The sequence below is a fragment of the Pangasianodon hypophthalmus genome, chromosome 23 (genome assembly GCF_027358585.1).
Source record: "Pangasianodon hypophthalmus isolate fPanHyp1 chromosome 23, fPanHyp1.pri, whole genome shotgun sequence".
Taxonomy (NCBI): domain Eukaryota; kingdom Metazoa; phylum Chordata; class Actinopteri; order Siluriformes; family Pangasiidae; genus Pangasianodon; species Pangasianodon hypophthalmus.
This window is the reverse complement of record NC_069732.1, coordinates 8848258-8869590: the sequence shown is the minus strand read 5'-3', so window position 1 is coordinate 8869590 and position 21333 is coordinate 8848258. Positions and strand designations below refer to the sequence as shown.

General features: G+C 37.6%; 4 protein-coding genes across 5 annotated transcripts in view; 2 read left to right on the top strand and 2 right to left on the bottom strand.

The window, feature by feature from the left end:
* chrac1 (chromatin accessibility complex subunit 1) overlaps positions 1–2112 on the bottom strand; it is a 99321-nt gene extending 97209 nt beyond the window's left edge. Inside the window, exons 1-2 of one of the 2 annotated variants that reach the window (XM_053228370.1) lie at positions 1925–2112; positions 506–632 (exon numbers count right to left, since the gene is read on the bottom strand). In XM_053228370.1, the coding sequence (XP_053084345.1) occupies positions 506–632; positions 1925–2062 (265 nt within the window). In that variant the 5' untranslated portion in view covers positions 2063–2112. The remainder of the gene's footprint in view (positions 1–505; positions 633–1924) is intronic. The other variant, XM_026929455.3, reaches the window with a different exon arrangement.
* A 615-nt stretch (positions 2113–2727) lies between these two features.
* crtc2 (CREB regulated transcription coactivator 2) lies at positions 2728–12270 on the top strand. Its single transcript, XM_026929405.3, has 14 exons — positions 2728–2979; positions 5378–5479; positions 5807–5920; positions 6054–6115; positions 6285–6353; positions 6434–6531; positions 6973–7052; positions 7156–7196; positions 8174–8349; positions 8552–8991; positions 9628–10452; positions 11219–11275; positions 11380–11533; positions 11698–12270. The coding sequence occupies exons 1-14, from the start codon at positions 2797–2799 to the stop codon at positions 11784–11786; spliced, it is 2490 nt and encodes an 829-aa protein (XP_026785206.3). The 5' UTR covers positions 2728–2796; the 3' UTR covers positions 11787–12270.
* Positions 12271–13746: 1476 nt separating this feature from the next.
* acot13 (acyl-CoA thioesterase 13) lies at positions 13747–16295 on the top strand. Its single transcript, XM_026929644.3, has 3 exons — positions 13747–13929; positions 14585–14769; positions 16040–16295. Exons 1-3 carry the CDS (start codon positions 13846–13848, stop codon positions 16194–16196), a joined length of 426 nt encoding a protein of 141 aa, XP_026785445.1. The 5' UTR covers positions 13747–13845; the 3' UTR covers positions 16197–16295.
* On the bottom strand, positions 16284–20721 carry c23h6orf62 (chromosome 23 C6orf62 homolog). The gene is made up of 5 exons (XM_026929643.3): positions 19199–20721; positions 18602–18778; positions 17874–17999; positions 17625–17759; positions 16284–17541 (listed from the first exon to the last, which is right to left on the bottom strand). The coding sequence occupies exons 1-5, from the start codon at positions 19325–19327 to the stop codon at positions 17416–17418; spliced, it is 693 nt and encodes a 230-aa protein (XP_026785444.1). The 5' UTR covers positions 19328–20721; the 3' UTR covers positions 16284–17415.
* Between the last annotated feature and the right edge of the window lie 612 nt (positions 20722–21333).

The window sequence follows — 21333 nt, the reverse complement described above, 5'->3', positions numbered from 1 at the left end:
CAAACTACTTCCTGTTATCAGTTTTCACTCACTACATTGTGTATAACATAATAAAACATATGTAGTGGACTATAGGCCTGATAGAACAGCATTTACAGTTCTTGTATTTTGTATTTTTGTTGTACTTTAACATTGTCTGACAAAATCTGCACTCAATTTTGTCTCTGATTAAAGTATTTGCCCTTTGTTTGGGTGTGCCTTCTGCCAGTACAACAAACTCTGTGCTCAACAATTTATTCTGTGTGTTAGACAAGCAACAACATCAGTTATAAGTCTGTTTCAGATAGTTCTGAATTCAGATTAGTAACTGTGTTGTGCTGCACCACACTGTCTGATTGAACATACTGTAAAATGTATCAATAAAACAAACTCTACATACTATTTGATAAAATCCATGTGTAACTCATGAAACTGCGACTAAAGATTCTCTTATGTATCTATCAAATTTGACAAGACATCCTAAGTGTACAGCGCATTAAACCTCAGAGGAACACAAAGCTCTCACCTGTGAGAAACTGGAACGTTTCTGTCTCCTCTGCAGTGTTAGCCAGATCGCTGTAGGACAGGGTGCCATTCTGTTTTCCTGAGCCATTATTGTATGAGGTCAAAGCCAAGTGCTGGACAAAAAGCTCCTAGAAGAACACATGCATGTTAAGCAGGCAGTGAATTAAAAAAGTTACATATTCAACTCAAACTCTGAATGAATCTTATGCCTAAAATCAACTCACTAAATTTAAAGTTTTGCTATTCTCTTTCCATATCTAAAGAAAATCCACTGAGCACTGCAATAAGTTAGTGTCCAAAGCAGGTACAGAATACCCATCATGCACTATGGTTATTCTAGGGAATAAGAAGGGAGGCATTTCTGACAGTGTTGCCAGCTTAGTGAATTTGTTGCTAGATCTGACAACTTTAGTTGACAACTTTAGCCGCTTTAGTGCTTTATGTCAAGAAAGAAGCTGAAAGCTGGCTCCACTGGTAAATGCTGCTGCAGATAATTGCTATTTTTTAAATCTTTTAACTGTATTATATCCATTTGATGTCTATTTGCTTGGTGAAACTTTATGATGCCCTCTTGGCCAGGTCTCTCTTGACAAAGAGATTTTTAATCTCAGTGAGACTTTATCTGGTTAAATAAAAATAAATAACAATGATGACTAATGACAAATCTACTGACTTATTGAGCCGCACTCCATATGGCTCTTCAGCTCACATCACAGCTGCTGGTTATACGCATTGAGAGAGCAGGTTCACTTAACTCACCACCACTGTGTAAAGCCTGATGACCAATCACTGATCACTGCTGTCTCCTAACAACCAATCACTGATCACTGCTGTCTCCTAACAACTAATCACTGACCACCATAGTTTGAAAGGAAGTATATAGCTAGTAGAGTTAGCTTATTTTGCTAACCTGTCGATGAAGCTAGTATGAAGCCTAACACACAACAAGTAATACAAACAGTTAATTTTCAGAAAGTGCATTATTTAAACTGTGGTTAGCTTCAGAAGCTATGTAGCGACTAAAAAAAACGCTGGACAGTTCACGCCTACAAGAGTTTGGATATGCAAATGACCACAATCATGTAATTAAGATGTAAATTAGTGCCTGACGTCACACGGGGGACTTCTGCCTACTTTTTAGCTACTTTCCCCTGAAAAGTTCGTAACACCAGTTAAATGTCAGTTTGATACGACAGCTACAGTGGCGCATACAAAGTAATAACTAAACAATTCATATCTTTCTAAAGCTGATGATATTTGAAAATATAAATGCTTTGCTATATATAAAAATAAAGCAAAATCTCATTCATAACCTCTTAACAGCTTAAGCTAACAGTTAGCTCCAGTCTATCAGTGCAATGAGCTTAAAGCTAAAGCAGCTGCTAGCTGAACTAGCAAAACTACTGCTATAAACTACTACCGTCGCTTTGGTCGTTAAGAAAAGGGCGTCCTGATTAATACACGACACATCCGGAGAGCTCTTCATGATTAATTTTACACGTGAAATAGGGAGAGAGACGTTTTTGCCATTAGCCGCACGCTCAACTTTGTTCTCCATCTTTTCTGAAAGTTGTCCAGTTTAGCGGAAGTACGTCATCAGGTTTTCAAAACGCCCAGCAGTGACAACATGGGAATTGTAGTTTTATAGTCAGTAATAAAGCTGTAACGTTCCCAAAAAAGCGGTTTTGTATTTATATAAAATACTCGTTCGTGCCTACATTTGCCATAAAAACGTTAATACATTATTTTAGTCATTGCAAGCAATGTTTACTGGAAAGTTTTATAAACGTATCTTAACTATGTAGAGTAGTCTGTTTACATCTTGGAACTACATTTCCCACAGTCACAAAGTACTTTTCGACTTCACCCGCAACCTTGCAATGTTGCCACATCCATGTTTATTCCGCTTTATGGACTAGTTTTTATTGTACTTTGGAGCCTTTTTCAAACGCACACATTAAATGCGTAACTTGTTACACATGGACTGTATATACTTTGGTTAGAATTAAAATGTAGTGAGTTAACAGGTGAAATAGTGTATTAAATAAAAAAAATTAGATAAGCCATAAATATCTATAACAAATACACCCACTGTTTGCTACTGATGAAGAGGGTACCCATGCAGACTTGGCAACCCTGCCTTGGAACTTGTAGTTTCAGAAGCTAGCGTGTTGTTCCGAACTCAATTTCCCACAATGCATTTCTCTGTAATCTCTACTGTGTTTCTCTCTCGGGTCCAATGTCCATGTTGGATAACGGGAAGGCAAGATTTGTGCACAACACAGTATAATAATGAGCTTGACAGGAGCGGCGGCGGCTGCAGCTGCAGGACGCGGGCAGTGGAGCGGTTCAGGCTCCGCGGCTTTAACCTGCAACCCCCGCAAATTCAGCGAGAAGATCGCGCTGCAAATTCAGCGGCAAGCCGAAGATATAGCCGCCTTCCAGGAGGTAATGATGGACATCAGTTCCACCAGGGTGAGTCAAGGCCTGAGATCTACTCTCACACACTCAGCCGAGTGCTGTCACGGATTCCACTGTGATTTATTATAACACTACACTACACTACATTACACACACACACACTACAGTACATTATACACTACAGTACACTACACACTACACTATATTACACACACACACACACACACTACAGTACATTATACACTACACTACATTACACACACACTACAGTACATTATACACTATAGTACACTACACACTACACTATATTACACATACACACACACACACACACTACAGTACATTATACACTACAGTACACTACACTACATTACACACACACACACACACACACACACTACAGTACATTATACACTACAGTACACTACACACTACACTATATTACACACACACACACACTACAGTACATTATACACTACAGTACACTACACACTACACTATATTACACACACACACACTACAGTACATTATACACTACAGTACACTACACACTACACTACATTACACACACACACACTACAATGCATTATACACTACAGTACACTACACTATATTACACACACACACACACACTACAGTACATTATACACTACAGTACACTACACACTACACTATATTACACACACACACACACACACACACACACTACACTACATTACACACACTACACTACATTACACACACACTACAGTACACTACACACTACAGTACATTACACACACACTATAGTATATTGCACACACTACACACTGTGTAATGTGCACTACAGTACACTACACACACACTACAGTACACTACACACACACTACAGTACACTACACACTGCATCATACAACTCCACAAAGTTACTTTAAAAAAAAACAAAAAAAAACAAAACTTGAATATGGTGTGAGAAGCCACATCCTGTTGCTTCATGATGCTTATTGAATATGATCAGGAAATAAACTGAAGATTTATTCGGGCTGAGTGACTTTCTGTCATATGAGAAAAGTACTGCTAAATGCACATTATTATATGGTTAATATTAATATTATATGGATAATAATATTCTCAACATTGATCTCATAAAAAATTATTTAAAAGTGTAAAGATTTTAATAATATCAACATTCATATTTCTATCTATATAATCTACCTACTAACAAATATTTCATTTTATTAGCTTGTAATTTTTCATTTGGTATTTATTTGAAATTACTTCCTTTATTTTGCTATTTATAGTATTATTTTCTTTTTTATTTCATTACTATACAATTCTTTTTTAAATTCTATTTTTGTATAATCTATTCTATCATCTTTTTACCTCTTTTTTCTTTTTTCTTTTTTTAACACTTGTGCATTCTATTGTGCTACTTCTCATTTCAATTTTACTCCTAACTACAAATTATGTGTTGTTGCTGTCATCAGAATATCTTCTGCTTGTTTTCTGGCAGATGTATTGTACAGTAAAGCCTTGAAGACATTTTGCTTTAATGGCCAAATATACATAGTTTGTATTGAAACTAAAATATTTATAAATAAATATGTATATATTGAAATATTTGTGACATTATGGTGCTAGTTTGTTAGCTGGTGCTGTATGTTCTTTATTCCCAGGAGAAGTTAGCGGTTGTCTGCCGTGCTGATGTCACATGTGGACGTTACTAGGGCAGTTAAAATGATGTTTAATAACTCAAAAATGAGTGATAATGGTCCAGTTTCATTGTTTGCTTCTAAAAACAAAAGAACAGGAGCTTCTTTTCTCACCATTTTCCAGTGATGTTCAATGTCATATTAAAGAGGAATACAGTGGAGACATATGGGAAGGCAGAAAATGTTGCATTCAGTGTTCCAGAATGCACTTCACCTATACGGCAGAGACTTGTGTAATTAGCGATCTATAAGATGACAAGCGTGATGGCATTGATGGTGGTATAAGCATGACAGTTGAAGCTTTGGAAGCTGATCTGTTTGAACTAAGATGAGGAACTAAGAGAGCTGGACAGGCTAAAGGACTAAAGCGCTGCTGCATCGCTCATTTTAGGTAAAGATGAATTCTCACTGGCACCACTAACAGCAGGTTGTCAGTCGGCATTGTGGGTAATGTAGGAAACTGTTAACCAACATAACAATATACCAGCATGTCAGTGACAGTAGTTTAAACTAAAAAAAATCTTGGCCTCCATTGAAGATCTCATGTTAATTATACAGTTGTTCAGGGTGCATTTTTCCTTTAACACCTCGACTGAAGCAATATTTTAAACTTGTTAACATTGCTCTAGGACTACAAAGTCTTTTTTCTTTCCTCATCGACCATAATGTAAATGTGCTGCAGGTATTTGATGCTTTTTGTACTATAACAAGAATTTGTTGCACTGCAATGCATAACAACTGTCAAATCATTCACACTGCAGATTCAGGCTGAGAAGGTTCGGCAAGCAAGGAGCCTGGCTTCGTATTATGGAGGATCTCTACCAAATGTCAGTCAGATGTCAGCATGTCCAACAGGAAATCAGGTGAGGTCTTATGCTTTAAACATTTTGCGGTACCAAATCATGCTTCATTAAATGAACAGATATGTACATTCAAGACACCGGTAGAATCCTTAACTGACAGTATTGGTGCTGATATTAAAGCAAGGGGAAAGACTTAAGTTTTAGGAAAGACATGACAAATGTTAGTTTATATAACATTATATATAAACGTAATCTTGACCAACGTGTTATAAATACATGATTGACTATCCATCATTGGAATACTGTAACGCTCTTTTGTTTGTCTTTTATTTGTTTTCTGTCCACCATCCAGCATCTTACTCTCTGTTTTGTTTTCAAAAAATGTAGAGCCAGTTCCTGTCTAGCCCGGACTACAGTGTCACCCAGCAGCACTATGTGAGGACAGAACATGGACAGAAAGATCACAGACCCAGCATCCATGGACGGCCAAACAGGAGACATGTATCCTTCACTGTAAAATTGATTCATAATTTGCTACCACTTCAAGAAAGTCACACAGCTTTCAGTCATTAGACTACTCAAAGTAACGACTGTAGTCATAATTCAGAATGAACACCTTAACTGCAGTTTACAGATTGACAGCGCCCCCTATCTGTCTGTCCACTTGTCTCCTCCCTCAGGCCCCGGCTGGCGGAGGTACGGTTAGAACCCATGTTTAATACCAGTTGGATTTTAAGTACTAATTACTAATTGCATATTTAATTGTTTGGCATCCTCAAAATTCTTTGCCACATCCTCACTATGCACAGCCTTATTTTGGCTCTCATTTGTTCTTGTGTTTTTTTTCTCTGTGTCCTCGCTGAAGGAACTGGTTTGTCAGATCTGCAAATGAAAAAAGCCAGATGGACCAAACGCCGATGATGGCGCTTAGTAGGTGAGCACAAGTCTGTGTAGTATCTATACTGTCTATTCTGTACTGCCACAGGTATCATCTTACTCTCCTGTCTTTTTCAGGACTCGCTCAGACTCGGCCCTTCACACCAGTGTGAGGATGATCTACGTCGGTGACCCGAATCCTGAACAGGTCTTGACTGGCTGCTCCACAAAAACTGGTCAGTGTTGTTCATTTAACTCTACTTTTAATAATGCTGTTTTCTTAGTATCATACAGTGAAATTAACATGTGTTACGTGGATCTAAAATAATTTTTAATATAGTTTGGAGAGGTTCTGCTTCATCACCTCACTTACTGGAGACCCTCAGGGATCAGTACTAGGTCCATCTTGTTCTCCCTGTTTCCTAAATAACTGGACTCAGTGGTCAGGTGTCATGGATTTCTAAGTCACACTGGATAAGAGTGTCTGATAAATAACTAAATGTAAATGTTTGAATTGTTAAATGATTAAAATTTTAGATTTTAGACAATGATATTTTGCAGTTACATTTTGTCAGTGTTGATTTTTACGTTTGTTATGGTGACGATGTGACATTTCTTCACTTACACTGTAATACTAAGATGATGTAATAATTTCTGAATGAACATTTTTCTTTAAGGGACCCCGATGTTTTCACCTCCAGTGCCTCTGATTGAGGAGAATGTCCAAGAGGAAGGAAGGACTATTAAATTACAGAAGGTTATGGTCTTCATTTAGATGATGACTCAAATCAAAATGGTTGAATAGCCATAATATTTCAAAAGAATTAGCTAATTGTATTGTAATATCTGTTATTTCACAGATACCATCAGCATTATCTGGATGTGACACCCCTGGAAATCAGTAAGATCTCTTTCAGCTTAAGTACTGAGTGGGGAAAATTGGCAAAATAATTCTATTCACTATATATGTTTATTCATTTTCTATAACAGCGGCTTTGACAGTAGAGCTGGCTGCAAGGCAAACAGAACAAAGTATAATTGTTGATATGGTGAAGTTTTCTGAGACGTTTATTTAGCATTTAAGGAAGAAGTCTCCAGCACCAGTGCTTTGTAACAGTCAGATGGAAAGCTGTTCTTTTAAGTTTTCCACCACAAGAAAGTCCTCAGGACAGAGGGCTGTGCAGTTTCTCAGTAACATGACAAGCTGCATTTTTGTCTTATTATCTTCAAGAGAGAGATATAAGAGAGATGGGTGAGGGAGCATCTGTATATAGCTACAATTACGTGATAAAGTATACACTGGAACTACAGGAATGAAGTGATAACAGGAACTAACTTGTTTTACAGATGTTTCTCAACAGTAATTGTAACTGTAAATGGATAAAAAGTGACATGCTATAATAAGTAAAAATTGTAATTGTTGGAAGATTGCTGTGGCATAAGAGGAATAAAACACTTTGAGACGTGTTGTTATGGACAGATAATCAACTTTGGGGTGGTAACAGTAATTCTGCTTATTTTCCTCTAACAGCTTGCCCTGTTGTGTTTTATTTCTTACTTAGGTGAAAAAACATATAACATTTTTGCCTTCAAATACACATTTACTAGGCACAAGTAATGTAGGCTATTTTATATGCAGCACCCTGAATTAAAATCTGATTGAACTGGGCAGTCCCCATTGATTCCAAGTTCTATTATCAAGTCTAAATAACCTCAAGAAATTCTAATATACTGAAAAAAAACTTTCAAATAAATGAAGATATGAATTGTAATATAGCCCATTTTATATATGACTCATTAAAAACATTTTCATATACTGGTGTAGATGTGATCACTTTATCCTCACAGTAATTTCCCATCTGCTGTCTCTTCTCTCAGCATAAGCGGCTCTCTGCCAGACCTCTCCAGTCTGTGTCTGCCCTCTGCAGTGCCTGAGGCTTCAAACCCGCAACCTCCGATCAGAACCAACCCAATCAGCAGCTCCACCGGCATACACCACCTACCCAGTAGTGCCGCACATGAAGTCTCGACTGACAGTGATTTTCCCCTGCCTAGTAAGATAACTGAACTACATTTCTCAATTGGCTGATTTCATACTTAATTTAATATTCATTAATGCAAGCGTAGAATGTGTGAGTGTAAATTTGATGATTATGCCCAATGTTCAGACATTTCAGTGAAGTGAACCTAATTTAAAAAGTGAGGTAACTGGATTCACCCCTGGTTTGTAAGGGTCCTTGTTTCTTCTTTTCTCAGGTTTGTCATCATCTCTCCAGGCGATCGTTGATAATCCCTTGCTTCAGTCTTCTCTCAGCAACCCTAATCTCCAGTCGACGCTTAGCAGCCCCTCGCTACATGACTCTCTAAGCTCCAAGTCCCTGTGCACGTCACTAAGCAGCTCGTCCCTGAAGTCCTCCCTTAGTAGCCAGTCCCTGCGGTCCTCCTTTAGTAGCTTGAGTAACCAGTCTTTCCAATCAACAGCTAGCAACTGCAGCTACAGTAGTGGGATTGGTGGGTCTCGCTCTTGCTCCTCGTCCTCTCTTTCCTGCTCGCCACGTACTGGTGGGCAGGTAACGGTGTCTCATACGACTTCATCAGTGAGGAGAAGCCAGCTCAGCCCGTTAATGGTGCCCAGTGGTGAAGAATCCCTTTGGCAACAACCGACTCTGTCTCCTACACTCTCCTGTATTACCCAGGTAAGATTTGAATGTTTTGACCTGATTAGTCCTAAAGAAGTTTAATAATTAAAGCGATTAATGGAAGCGACAACTATGGTTGTATGCAAAAGTTTGCACACTCGTAGGACAATATTAATATATTTGATTTCATATGTTAGCCTTTACCATCACAGGTAACAAAAATATAGGTCAAATAACATATTAAGATACTACTATACTACTAGAGGTAAAAATAAAATAATATATATATATTTGAGACCAAAAGTTTGCATATCCCTTTATGAATGTGGGTTATGGATAAACTTTACAAAAATATAGGTTAATTTTATCTCATGTTTGGGATTAATATATTGTTGCAGCATGTTATTTTTAACTTCTGGGAATTCTGTGTTGTTGTTTTTTTAATGTAAATTGTACAATAGGGACATTTTCTTTTTTTTTTTTGTTACTGGACATTGTTACTTTTTGTAGTTAAAATATAAGCATGCAAATGTATGTAATGTAGTGTTATATTACGGTATATTTTTTGATATATTACAGCATGAAAATTTCAAGTATTTTGTGTATTTCTAGTATGTCACATTATGTATGTAAATTCGAATGATTTTATGTAAACTGTTGGAATATTAGTCTCTGGTTTGGATATTCTCACAGGGGGTCCCACTTAACAGCACGAAAGTACAACAAGAGGTCAAACCACCACCATACCCTTACAGTCAATTTCCTCTAACATGGACTCCAAAGGTTCATAATTCTTCTCAGTCTTGGCAGCTCCATCAGGCAGAGGGATGGGATCAATGCAGACAAAATACCAGATGGTGCCAACAGCAAGGCACAAAGCTGATAAGCTCTCAGTGTAAACCACAGCCGCATTATATGCAGCATCAGAACCCACAATGCCAAACAGAGGACAGCCTGCTGAGTCCATATCACTGCACACCTCAGCAACAGCTAGACAAACAAACACCGCATGCACCACAGCAGTACAAACAGACTCAAAGTAATCAACAGTCGCAGCAAAAACCAATAAACTGTGCACATACTCAACAGTACTTACAGCAACAAGCACAACAATTTCCACCACAACACCAACAGCAATACCAGCAAGTCGACCAATGCTGGAATCACCAAAGACAGCTCATAAACCACAACCAGAACCAGCTACACTACCAAAGCAAAGCTGAAAGTCCTCAAAACCAGCAACCTCCTCACCATCCCACGGTCCTGGCAGCTCAGGACGAGTACGCATCATGGAACAATCCATTAAATCAACAAAACTTCCCTAATATGAGAATACAAAGATCTTTTGGGACACACATGCATTTGAAGGAACGGCCAAAACTACAAGCAAAGAAGCTGGCCCAAGAAACTGAAAGAGAGAGAGCTCATAGCGCTAAACCAGTCCATTCTCAAAAAGATCTCCAGTTTAGTAAAATTGCTTCAACCAGTTCACCGGATAATGAATTCGGGCTTCACAATGTGAGTGCTGCAATTCATTCTTATTAACCTGACTTGAGTAGGTTAATCACAACTTTGGGAGATGGTAGGACTGGGGATTTTTTCCAGTTTTGTGCTAAATTTGAAAATATCACTTTACTGACACATTCACCAGTAAATGTAATGTATGTACACAGGGTTCTTATGCAGGTCTAGAAAAGTACAGAATATACAGACACAGGTTTCCAGAGCTAGAAACATACACTTTTTTACTAGACCCATATATTTTTTACACTAATACAGCATTCCTAATAAATACTATATTCCATGTTACGTTACATTAGAATGTGTGTACAGTCTAAAAAACACAGTCACAGAAGATCAGATGTTGCTGTGGCTGAATTCTGGAAAACAGCCAAAAATTATGAAAAATCAGGTTTTGATTAAAACTGGGTTTTCTTCTTTAAGAAAACACAAATATATATTCCACAAAAAATAGTTATAATTTAGATATATACATTTTATTGCATACTAAATTAAATGTCACTGCATTATCTGGATTCAAATTTGATACAATAGGGTGAACGCTTTTCTGTTGCACCACCCAGGAGTCCTCTGAATGGGATCTTTTTAAATGCGGTTTTATCCTTTCTCACATTAAAATGCTGAAACTAGTTTTTCAGAACTTCGTTTAGTATAAAATGTCACAATTTGACCCTGTGAAGGGTCCCAGGCTGAGACACAGAGAAGGGAAAAAGACCCTTGGCATATCACGTTTTTGTTGGTTACTCCTCATTTTACTTTGCAGAAATCCTACACTGGCCTTCATCTGACACCGAGCCAGACAGAAGCCCTCTCACAGAAGGTAGCCCTGAGCAAAATGTTCTGTATATCTGCAGCTTAGTAACTACTGCTTAGACTCTGCTGAATTGTTTATGTTGTACCTCATTCTTCTCATTTGTTGTGCAGCTTGGCCAGCTCCATAAGGTCACCAGAAAGTCTGACTCCAAATGTCAGGATGTAGAGGGGAAACATCTGTGTGATGTTGAGCACTTCAGGAACTCACCGACCCAGAGTTACAGTGATGATGTGTCATGTAATTTTCCCGGCATCAGTTGTGGAGGTCAGGCATAATTTATAATCTATTTTGGCAGTTAGTATATGAGTCATTATACATGCTTTCCTCAGTCATTTTCCCTGCATCATATTTAAGCTTCCTCTGTCTTCAACTCCTAACCCGATCAGACTTAACTGTAGACTAAATTTATTGTTCTCTTATTTTTACAGTGCCATCTGTGTGCTTGGATGATGTGATTTCAGATCTGCCGTTCTCAGTTCCAGAATTTGACCTGGACCCCTTTATCCTGGCAGACTGACTCACCTGAATTGTGAAGGATTTTAGATAAATGCAAAAATAAAATAGTTCACACAAGCTTTAATAATCAGGTTAAAATCTACTAAAGGAGGAAGAGTAAATATTTTAACCAGTGGCCATAAAACATGGCGCACAATGTAACTTATAGTAGAGATAATGGGCCTTATGTACAGAATATGAAATAGTTTAGAATGTGTACAAATCTTTATTAATATTTCAGACTGTATTTTTTTAAACCATTATAATGTTCAGTCTTACTTTAAAAATAATCAATTTAGAAGTTATATTTTCAGTTTGAATAGTTTTTAACCAGTTTGAGAAGTAACCCCAGCTTAGTCTAACTGATCGAGCAGCACTGCTTTCTTTGTGGCACCTACTAAATGAAAATGTTTATATAAATGCTTTGCACTAGAAAAACCACATTAATGTAAAATATATGTAATGTTAAAATGAATATTAAAAATAAAACTAATTCTTATGTTTTATGTTTCATTTTGGTATATATTTTACTTTCATAAAAACTGACATGACACAGCAGGTAGCATTGCCGCCTCACAGCTCCAGGGTCCCAGCTTGATCCCAACCCTGGGATTAGTGTCTGTGTGAAGTTTCACATGTTTTCCCCTCGTTGTGTAGGGTTTCTCCAGCTTCTCCAGTTTCCTTACAACTCCCTGTAGGTGGATTGGCAATGCTAAATTCTCCTTAGGTGTGAATATGTGTGCACGTAGTCCCCTGCGATGAACTGGTGTCCCATCAAGGATGTATTCCCACCTTGCATCCAGTCTTCCTGGGATAGACTCCGGCTCCACCATGACCCTGACCAGGATAAAGCAGTTACTGCAGATGAATGAATGAAAAAGCTTTTTATTTCCTAATAGTAACTTTTTTACTGTCCCACTTTATATGAAGTGTCTCCAATACCTATGTAGTTACTCTAAATTATACAGGCAACTATAATGTAAGTATTACAGACGGATTACAGCAGCACATCTTATGTAAGTAAACATGTATAATCAGTTTTGGCTTGTGTGAGTACACAACTATCTGGACATTTGTAACAGAAAAAAGAAAGAAGATTAAAAAAAGATTAAATTAGATCTCTTTCTGGTGTAACAGGGTGAAATGCTGTTTTATAATATTTTCTTTATGATTGAGACAGGGATTAGTAAAGGCCTCATACATTATTGCTAGCCTTAAATGGTATAAAACTTATATTTAAAAAATTATGCTATATTTATTTATAATGGATAACTAAATTTAAAAACCAGTGCAGTGATACACTATATGGCCAGATGTTTGTGGACACCTGTCCATCACAATCAAATGTGCTTGCTGAAGATCCAGTTCCGGTGTGTGTGATGGTCAGGTGTCCACAAACTTTTGGCTGCATAGTTCAGTTCAATTAAATTTTATTTGTATTACGTTTTTATCAATGGACATTGTCACAAAGCAGCTTTACACAAATAAATACATTCAGGATATAAACTGTAAATGTATGAATGTATCCCTAATGAGCAAGCCAGCATAGTGTATGTTTCATTATGGGGAGAAAAAACTGTATCAAAATGTATTTTTTTATTGTTACTGGGGCTGTTAATAGTGTCATGTATTGCCAAATGTTGCATGAAAAAACAGATACTAAAATCTGTGCCATTCATTCTTTAAAAAAATTCTGTAATATTCTAAAACAGCATCTATCGGATCATATGTCAAAATAGTACTCCGGCCCTATGGTGCGGTAACCTATGTTTCTACTCGAGCAAATTTAGTTGGCGGAACGGAAGTTAGTCTTCATAATAATTGCTTTCACGTTCACAAGATTATTTAGTTAAATATTTTAAAATAAAAAGCACAATTTTTACCTAAAATATATACACATTTATTGAGAATTTACTTTATATAGCTGCATTAAAAATAATACGAAACAATGCATAAAGAACGTCACTGACACTGACATTTATTTTGATAAATGGTCTAGAAGAGAGACATTCCTTCTGTTGTCATTAGCCGCTTTCTGAACTGTAGGCTGCAGTTTGTTTGACATCTAATATAGTGATAAAATGGTTTCGTTATCTATAAATTCACTGAGACAGGTGATGCGGGCTATGCTGGACTCTCCGGGTTTTGACCGTGTTTTAAGTAAGGTGAGTGAGAGGTATTTTTCACCTTTAAGGTAACCTTGAGGAGACTCATTTCCAGCCCAACTACTAAATCAACATTTTAGGCAAAACACTGCAGATAGAAATGATGAATTTGATCACTTCAGTGGTCACTATTTTTATTATTATTTTTAAAATTTTATTTATTTATTAATTTATTTATTTGTAAGACAAATTTTGGATTTAAGATTTTTAAATTTAAAAAAAAATTCAGTGTTCCATTTCAGTAATTCTTACACCAAATACTAGATTTTTTGGTTTTATAAAGTATGTAAATAAGACAAACAATTATATAAATATCTTCAGAGATTAGAAAAAATATACAGTATATAATAATAATAATAATAATAATAATAATAATAATAATAATAACAACAAAAACAATAAATGTTAAAAAAAAAGAGAAGGAAAAAAAACACAATTCAGGAGTTACCTACAAAACGATCATAATATTTCAATAATCTGTTATTTTTGGTGTTATTGATGAGATTGAGAGATTTAAGTTTATAATTAGTTTCTAGCATGAAAATGTTACATTTAGGAGCTACATTCATTCTTATGTATAAAGCATGAGGTTACTGCTTCCTGCTGTGTGTTGTGATACTGAGAGCTTATGAGCATGTGGTGACTGTGAAAACAGGTCGAGTTGGTTTCAGCCAGTCCAGGTAAAGTGGTGTGTCAGATGAAAGTGGAAGAGGAGCACACTAACCGAGGAGGGACCCTACACGGAGGACTGACCGCCACTCTGGTGGATGTGATTTCTACTGCTGCACTCATGTACACAGAAAGAGGAGCGCCTGGAGTCAGCGTCGACATGAACATCACGTAAAGTGTTGCTTACTAAGAAAGATCAGCAAGCTTAACCTTCATGTTCTGTCCAGGTCAAAATGAACCATCTTGAACTTTTACTGATCTGAAAATGACATGAAGCTGTTCTCATTTTGAATTATGTTTATATTACAGATATTAGGTTCTGGTCATTGTGAGAAACAAGGTATTACCAAGATGTGTGAAAGAGTTTTGTGGGTTTAATGCACTGAGCTAATAGTTTATGAGCTACAACTGTAGATACCTTACAGTTGTAGCTCATAAACTATAAGCTCAGTGCATTAAACCCACAAAACTCTTTCACATATCTTGGTAATACCTTGTTTCTTTTTTTGGAAGGAGTCTCCAGTGTCAGTGCCTTGTAAGTCAGATGTAGTGTTGCTTGTTTAGGTTTTCTGACATGGGATAGTCTTCATGTCAGGCCACATCATGCTACCCTGTCATTGATTATTTTCAAGCCCCCAAGTTTTTTATTCCTTACCTACAGTATAACTGCTACTATAACTGCCATCTGTTACTATGCAGTTTGTCAGCTCCACGTACCCCATTCCTCAGTGTAATGGGACCACCACTATTAGACACACTTACCTTCTTGGTGAACCTTGTAGGTTGGAGACTCATTTTTTTCATTATCTGTGATAATTGTCTTCTTGTCCTCTAGATAATTCTAACTGCCAGTTTCTGACTATAGCACTGCCAGATATTTTTGGTTGGTGTACTATTTACGAACAGTGTCACTGAGGTGTTTAAAAATCCCAGTAATGCTGCTGAAACTGATGCATTCATATCAGCGTCACACGTGACATGGCCAGTGTTACTGCTGTGCTGAGAATAATCCACCAGTGGTGGTTTATTTCCACAGATAGATGGGGTAGAGGGAAGCTGACAAATTGTGCGTAGGAACAGATGGGTTAGGGTTAGCAGTTGTACACCTGCATGGTAGGTTTACCTGATAAAATGGCCAGAAAGTGGAGCGACAAGGTAGATGTACCTAAGAAAGTGGCCACTGGGTGAATATTGCTAATAATTGAAGTGTACTATAAAATCAACATGACATTGATTGCTGCGTGAACAAAACATGAAGGTTAAGATAAGAGAGGCGTTTGGAAAACTGCATAATACTGTTTTAAATAAAATGTCAAAATAGTAGGCCAGCTAATAGTCCAGTGGTGTGTACTTTGTACTTAGTCCATTTTCTAGTCTGACATGTATTCATGATAAACAGTGGGTTGAATTTCTCAGCTGAGTTTCCCTCTGGTATTGACAGGTATATGAATGCAGCCAAGGTTGGAGAAGACATCTTGATAACCGCGCAGGTTTTAAAGCAAGGACGAACTTTGGGATTCACTACTGTTGATTTAACAAACAAAGTTAATGGGAAACTGATCGCTCAGGGAAGACACACAAAGCACCTCGGCAGCTGATTCTTAACATAATGTCTGAGAAATACTGAACCCATGAACATCTGTATATACATAATATGTAAGCATGTAATAAAACACCACAAGAGATTTTCAAAGCTTGCACTGTATTGGGATATCTTCAGCAGTGTGGCATTAAATCAATACAAACAAAATGAATAAATCATGAACACAGCGATCTCTCATCTTATGATTCAAAGCGAATTGCAACGGGCAGGAAAAGGTAGATTTTATGATTTATTACCCAACAAAGCTAGCTTATGATCATTAGTACTCAAAAGGGGGGTTGGAAATAAAGGAAAAAAAGCAAACAAAATGTAATGGTGCACTGAATTTTTTCACAATAATTCTTTTGTTAGGTACATGGATTTAAGCATTAGTTGCCCACTGAATATCCACCAACAAAAACAAAATCAGGTATCAGTAGCATGAATGAATAGTGCATGAACTGCTCATTGGTTTCAGAATACCCACACCCCAAAAAAATAAAACCCATTAGAATTCACCCGACAGACCCTCTTCTAATGTCCATATTCACATCTAAACCCCGCTCAGGCATCACTCTTCCAGAAACAACAAAAAATATGAAGGAGCTTAACATGTAATAAGCAAGGATTGACACTCAAAAGAAAATGTCCAGCAAAACTCAGGCAGTTGAAAAGAATGAGAAGCAATGTCTAGCCCAAATCAATTTTTACCAAGTATTGTTCACCTACTAAAATTAGCCTTTTCACTATGACTATGAAGGCTGTTTAATCCTGTCACTGATTGTCATTAATCTTAAAACTATCCTTTTCCCCCAAAAATAAAGACAACGTCAACTATCCACTCATGACACTGATATCAGAACCAGTCCAACACAAGAGGCCCATATTTAAGGCACCCCTGATATTGGTTTGCTTTTGCTATATTCCCCCACTAAAGAGTTCCTTCTGTGATTGGTGGTGTTGACAGTGCTGCTCCAAGAGAACAACCACTCAAAAAACAATGTTCGTGCAAGTTCAAATAAAGGCAGACAGGTTAAGGGTAGGATAAATGGGTGAACCGAACCAAAACTGTCTGGTAGGTGGGATATAAAAATGAACTAAAATGAACTTCAGAATGAAAATGAGTGGTTAACAAAAAGGAGAGTTCCACGCACAAGTTCAATTCTATTCAACTGAGATGGGTATGAGCTCAACTTGCTTCAGTGGCCTTGGGGCAGGAATCTTCTATGTCTCTGCTAATCTGGCATATATGGGCGGAGGTGGTCTTCTATGTCTCCGACCCCCCAACAGGTCAGCTGATCCTGTGGTAGGTAGAGGCAGAGGCTGCACAACTTGAAAACTGTGGCCTTGGTTTTTGGAGTCTGCAGAAAGAGCATGAACAGTAAAAATGATGAGGGTGTACTTAAATATCCCTAATATATACGAGTGTCCCAACACAACCGACCTGCAAGTGCTGTCTGTCCAAGAAAAGAAACACAGACTGATTTGGGTTGTTCATCACCATCCCAGCCTTGTCCTTACGGCCAAGAGCATGCAAAAACTGCTTCTCATAGTCCCCATGGTGAAATTCAAACTTGGCCTTTGGATACGAATTAAAAAATTAATTAATTGAAAACATACAGATGTTAATAGTGCTACACTTATTAACATCTTATGAAGCTCAAAACTAATATAACATGTAGGAAATCGTCACCTGAACAGGCCTGAAGGGCTCATGGTCTGCTCCCTTCCATCTGGAGAACAGAAGACACACTATCTTCTCTATATCATTGCGGGGCCAAAGGATGAAGTCCATCTCTTGTGTGCAACCTATTACATCCTTTAGAAAGAGACCACAGAATTATAATCAGTGTACAAGAAACCATAATGTTTCATAAAATCATTAATATTCCACACTGAAATTCATTTTCCAAAACACAAAACATGTCAATTTTTAGGACACAATCCTCACCCTGAAACAGTCACCTGCTGGATTTCAGTGACCATAATAGCAAAATAAACAAAAAACCCCACAAACACTGCAATTGACAAATGAGATAAACAACTGTCAAGTCTTGTCCATTTTTGTGTGTTTGTGTGTAAAGGTCATTTAGTGTTTTGCTACAACCACAAATACTATGGCAAAGTATTTTTATTATAAATACTCATATTGGTTTAAATAACTTCATACTACCATTTCTTTAGAATAGCCACTGATGTCCTGTGCATGAAAATTAAGGGGATGTTTATGTGAACCAACACTTAATAAAAGTCACAGGTTTGAAAAAAGGTAACTATATGCATATTCTTGTTAATTTGAGAATTGTGACCAGACACTCATATGTAAAGAATCTGAAGCCCTATACGTGTTTGAAAACTTCATGGTTGTTGATTCTAACCAAATTAATAAACCTATTTGCCCCTCAGCTTAATATTTCTTACCCTGCGCATAGATTGGTAGCGAGGGGCATGCAACTGTACAACATCTTTTTGAAGAAGCTCCAAAGAACTTTCTAAGGAGTAGCTTGAATCCTTCACTCCTTTGAGGATATTTTCTTCATAGTTGTTGGTCATGACAGGCACCACTTCAGCTACCTCAAAAAGTGCAGACTTCTTTTTCTGCTCAAAGTGAAAAAGACATAAAATTAATGACAAGTGTTGTGCTTTATTTTGCAATAGTTCTGGTTGTTAAAAGTGGGCACTTTGCAGAAAACATTTTCCACTAAGCAAAGAACTCCGTCAAATTATTTTGGCTCAAAATATATTGCTAGTTGATAAATGTGGCTTCGTAAAATACAGCTCAGACAGAACTGTACGCAGAAAACAAGCTATTTAAAGGTTTACATTAAATGCCACACCACTTTTTCCTTTAACTGATGGCCAGATAACCAGGTCACAACTGAACTGGTGCAACCATCTACCAAAGCCAAGTGAGCTCCCAAAAATAAATAATTAAGCAATTAGTGTTAAAGGTTAAAAATATATTTTGGAAGAAGTGTAAAGTGCACTATATGTATTTCAGGTCAATGCATCAAGCACCTTTTCCTTAAACACGAAGGCAATGTAGATTTTGAAGTCAAACTGGTCAGCCAAGGATTCTCGTTTCTTCCGTAGCTGGGCACGGAGTCGGTTTCGGGTTTGATTTCGTCGAGAGTTTGGGTCTCCCATTGTTTTATAGTAAAGACTTATTTCCTTTAATCACCTTTTCTGCTTTCAAGGCTTTCAGACAGCAGGCTATGCTATTCAAATTATGCTGTTTCTAACAGTTAAAGAAAGAAAAGATCCAGCACTAACTGTAATATCCACTAAACCTAATTAAGAAAAAAAAAATCTTCCAAATTGAAATCAAGTCATTTTTAGATTAATATTAGATAGTGCACCTGGGGCTTGACAATTCGAATCTGAAAATCACACCATGTTTTAAGTAAAAAAATCAAATTTTCATAAATAGAAAAAGCAATGTAATTCTGTGCTCACCAAATATCAAACCAGCATTTTAGAGCTGATAAAACTGACAAAACAACTGAAATCCATGCCAATAGCTCTTTTTGTATAGTTCTGGAAATGGAGAAGTATAGCCTTAGCTTTTACACCCTGAAATTGCACAACCTTATTCTAGTTATAAAAAAAAAAAATCTTTCTAGTCCTGACTACTGTGGATTTTGGAGTCTCTTCCACGACAAATGTGATTCATATTGATGCATTAAACTCTCAGTAACGCGCAGCTGAATGACAGGGGAGAAAGCCGACCATGGCGGAGAAACGGAGATGCCTGGAGGAGTTGGCACCAGGTGCAAGAACAAGGTACAAACTGCTCGACATGTTGGACTTTATGGCCATAAATCTGACCCAAGGGTTGTTGTTGTGGCCCCGCTGTTGTAGTTCCCCATCCTCGGGCTTTCCTGTGGCCGCTAGCTAACGAAACCTAAGCAGCAAAGCTTTGCGCACAACACGCCAACTACAGCAGAGTTCACTTAACCGTCAGCTACATGTCAGACTAATGATAACTGCTCTATGATAGCTCGCTAGCTAACGTGTGTTGACGGTCCGACTGTTACATTTTCTACCTGGTTTCTTCCTTACTAGCTAGTTATGCTAGCAGAGATGGGAAGTGCGTGGCGTGGCTACTTCAGTTAGCTCACTTCTGTAGTAGCTAACTATCGTAACACAAGTATCATTGTGTGAAATTACTGAAATTTGAAACCACAACCTTATGCTCTGCTATCAAATAACACACTTTAAAATAAACTCTCGTGTGCAGAAGCTTAGTTGTTGCCGAGCTTGTTTCTCTCCGCTGCGTTGTTTTCAAGCTTTTCCTCAGTCGTCAAAACCAACCGACCAAACCTCTCGTGCCATGTCAAGATAAACTGACAAACCAATTCAGATTCTCCCTTCTTTCGGATAATAGACGACTAGATTTGCTTCGCGGTGGACCCATAATTACAAAATAGTTGTGTAAAATGTCTTTCGAGCGGTTCTTCGAGACCTCGACCTTGATCCCTATTTGTCTGAAGAACAACAACCCGTCGCCCCACACTGAACAAACAACTTAAAATGGCTGACGATGAACATCAGGCAGTTCTGATGTTAAAGGGTTGCCAGATCCCAATGAAACATACCAATCCATCTACAAGCAAAAACATCTGACCAATCCCAGAAGTCATACGTTTTAATTGCTTCCTGTCCATATTTTAATTAACACGGTGTATTTATGAAAAATATTTCCAAAATTTAATCGTGTTAGCTCATTCGTATGTTTGAAACCTTTCTCTGTCATCCTCGACAGCGTCTGCTCAGGATTCAAATAAATCACAGAAAATCTGGCAACCTCTTCGAGATGTCACGTGGTTTACATGTGACAGTAAATATATGGGCTGCTGTTTTTGAGTGGCTGTTCCACTCCTGAATTGTTCGCACCAGGACTTAATCTAACGGCCCAGTAAACTATCAGCTCTTATGGTTAAGAATGAGATGTACAGAAGATAGGAGAGTCCATAACGCATGTTTGTGCAGTTCTCTATACCCATGGTTTTAAACAATATATGCAGATCTTTATGTTTTGGTAAAATTAGAGGCACATCGCTGTGTAACTCCAGTGATCCCGGACCCTGGTGCTGTATATCCCTGTAGGTTTCAGTGATTCTTAGGCAGGACCTGCTAACATTACCTGAGTA

Excerpts from the sequence above, each read along its gene's own strand:
- crtc2 (XM_026929405.3), top strand. The coding sequence starts at position 2,797 with ATGAGCTTGACAGGAGCGGCGGCGGCTGCAGCTGCAGGACGCGGGCAG. Across the intron at positions 2,980-5,377 it reads TGGACATCAGTTCCACCAGG|ATTCAGGCTGAGAAGGTTCG; the intron begins GTGAGTCAAGGC and ends TTCACACTGCAG. Across the intron at positions 7,053-7,155 it reads GGACTATTAAATTACAGAAG|ATACCATCAGCATTATCTGG; the intron begins GTTATGGTCTTC and ends GTTATTTCACAG.
- c23h6orf62 (XM_026929643.3), bottom strand. The coding sequence starts at position 19,327 with ATGGGAGACCCAAACTCTCGACGAAATCAAACCCGAAACCGACTCCGT. Across the intron at positions 18,779-19,198 it reads CCTTCGTGTTTAAGGAAAAG|AAAAAGAAGTCTGCACTTTT; the intron begins GTGCTTGATGCA and ends CACTTTGAGCAG. Across the intron at positions 17,760-17,873 it reads AGCCCTTCAGGCCTGTTCAG|GCCAAGTTTGAATTTCACCA; the intron begins GTGACGATTTCC and ends TCGTATCCAAAG.
- acot13 (XM_026929644.3), top strand. The coding sequence starts at position 13,846 with ATGGTTTCGTTATCTATAAATTCACTGAGACAGGTGATGCGGGCTATG. Across the intron at positions 13,930-14,584 it reads TTGACCGTGTTTTAAGTAAG|GTCGAGTTGGTTTCAGCCAG; the intron begins GTGAGTGAGAGG and ends CTGTGAAAACAG. Across the intron at positions 14,770-16,039 it reads AGCGTCGACATGAACATCAC|GTATATGAATGCAGCCAAGG; the intron begins GTAAAGTGTTGC and ends TGGTATTGACAG.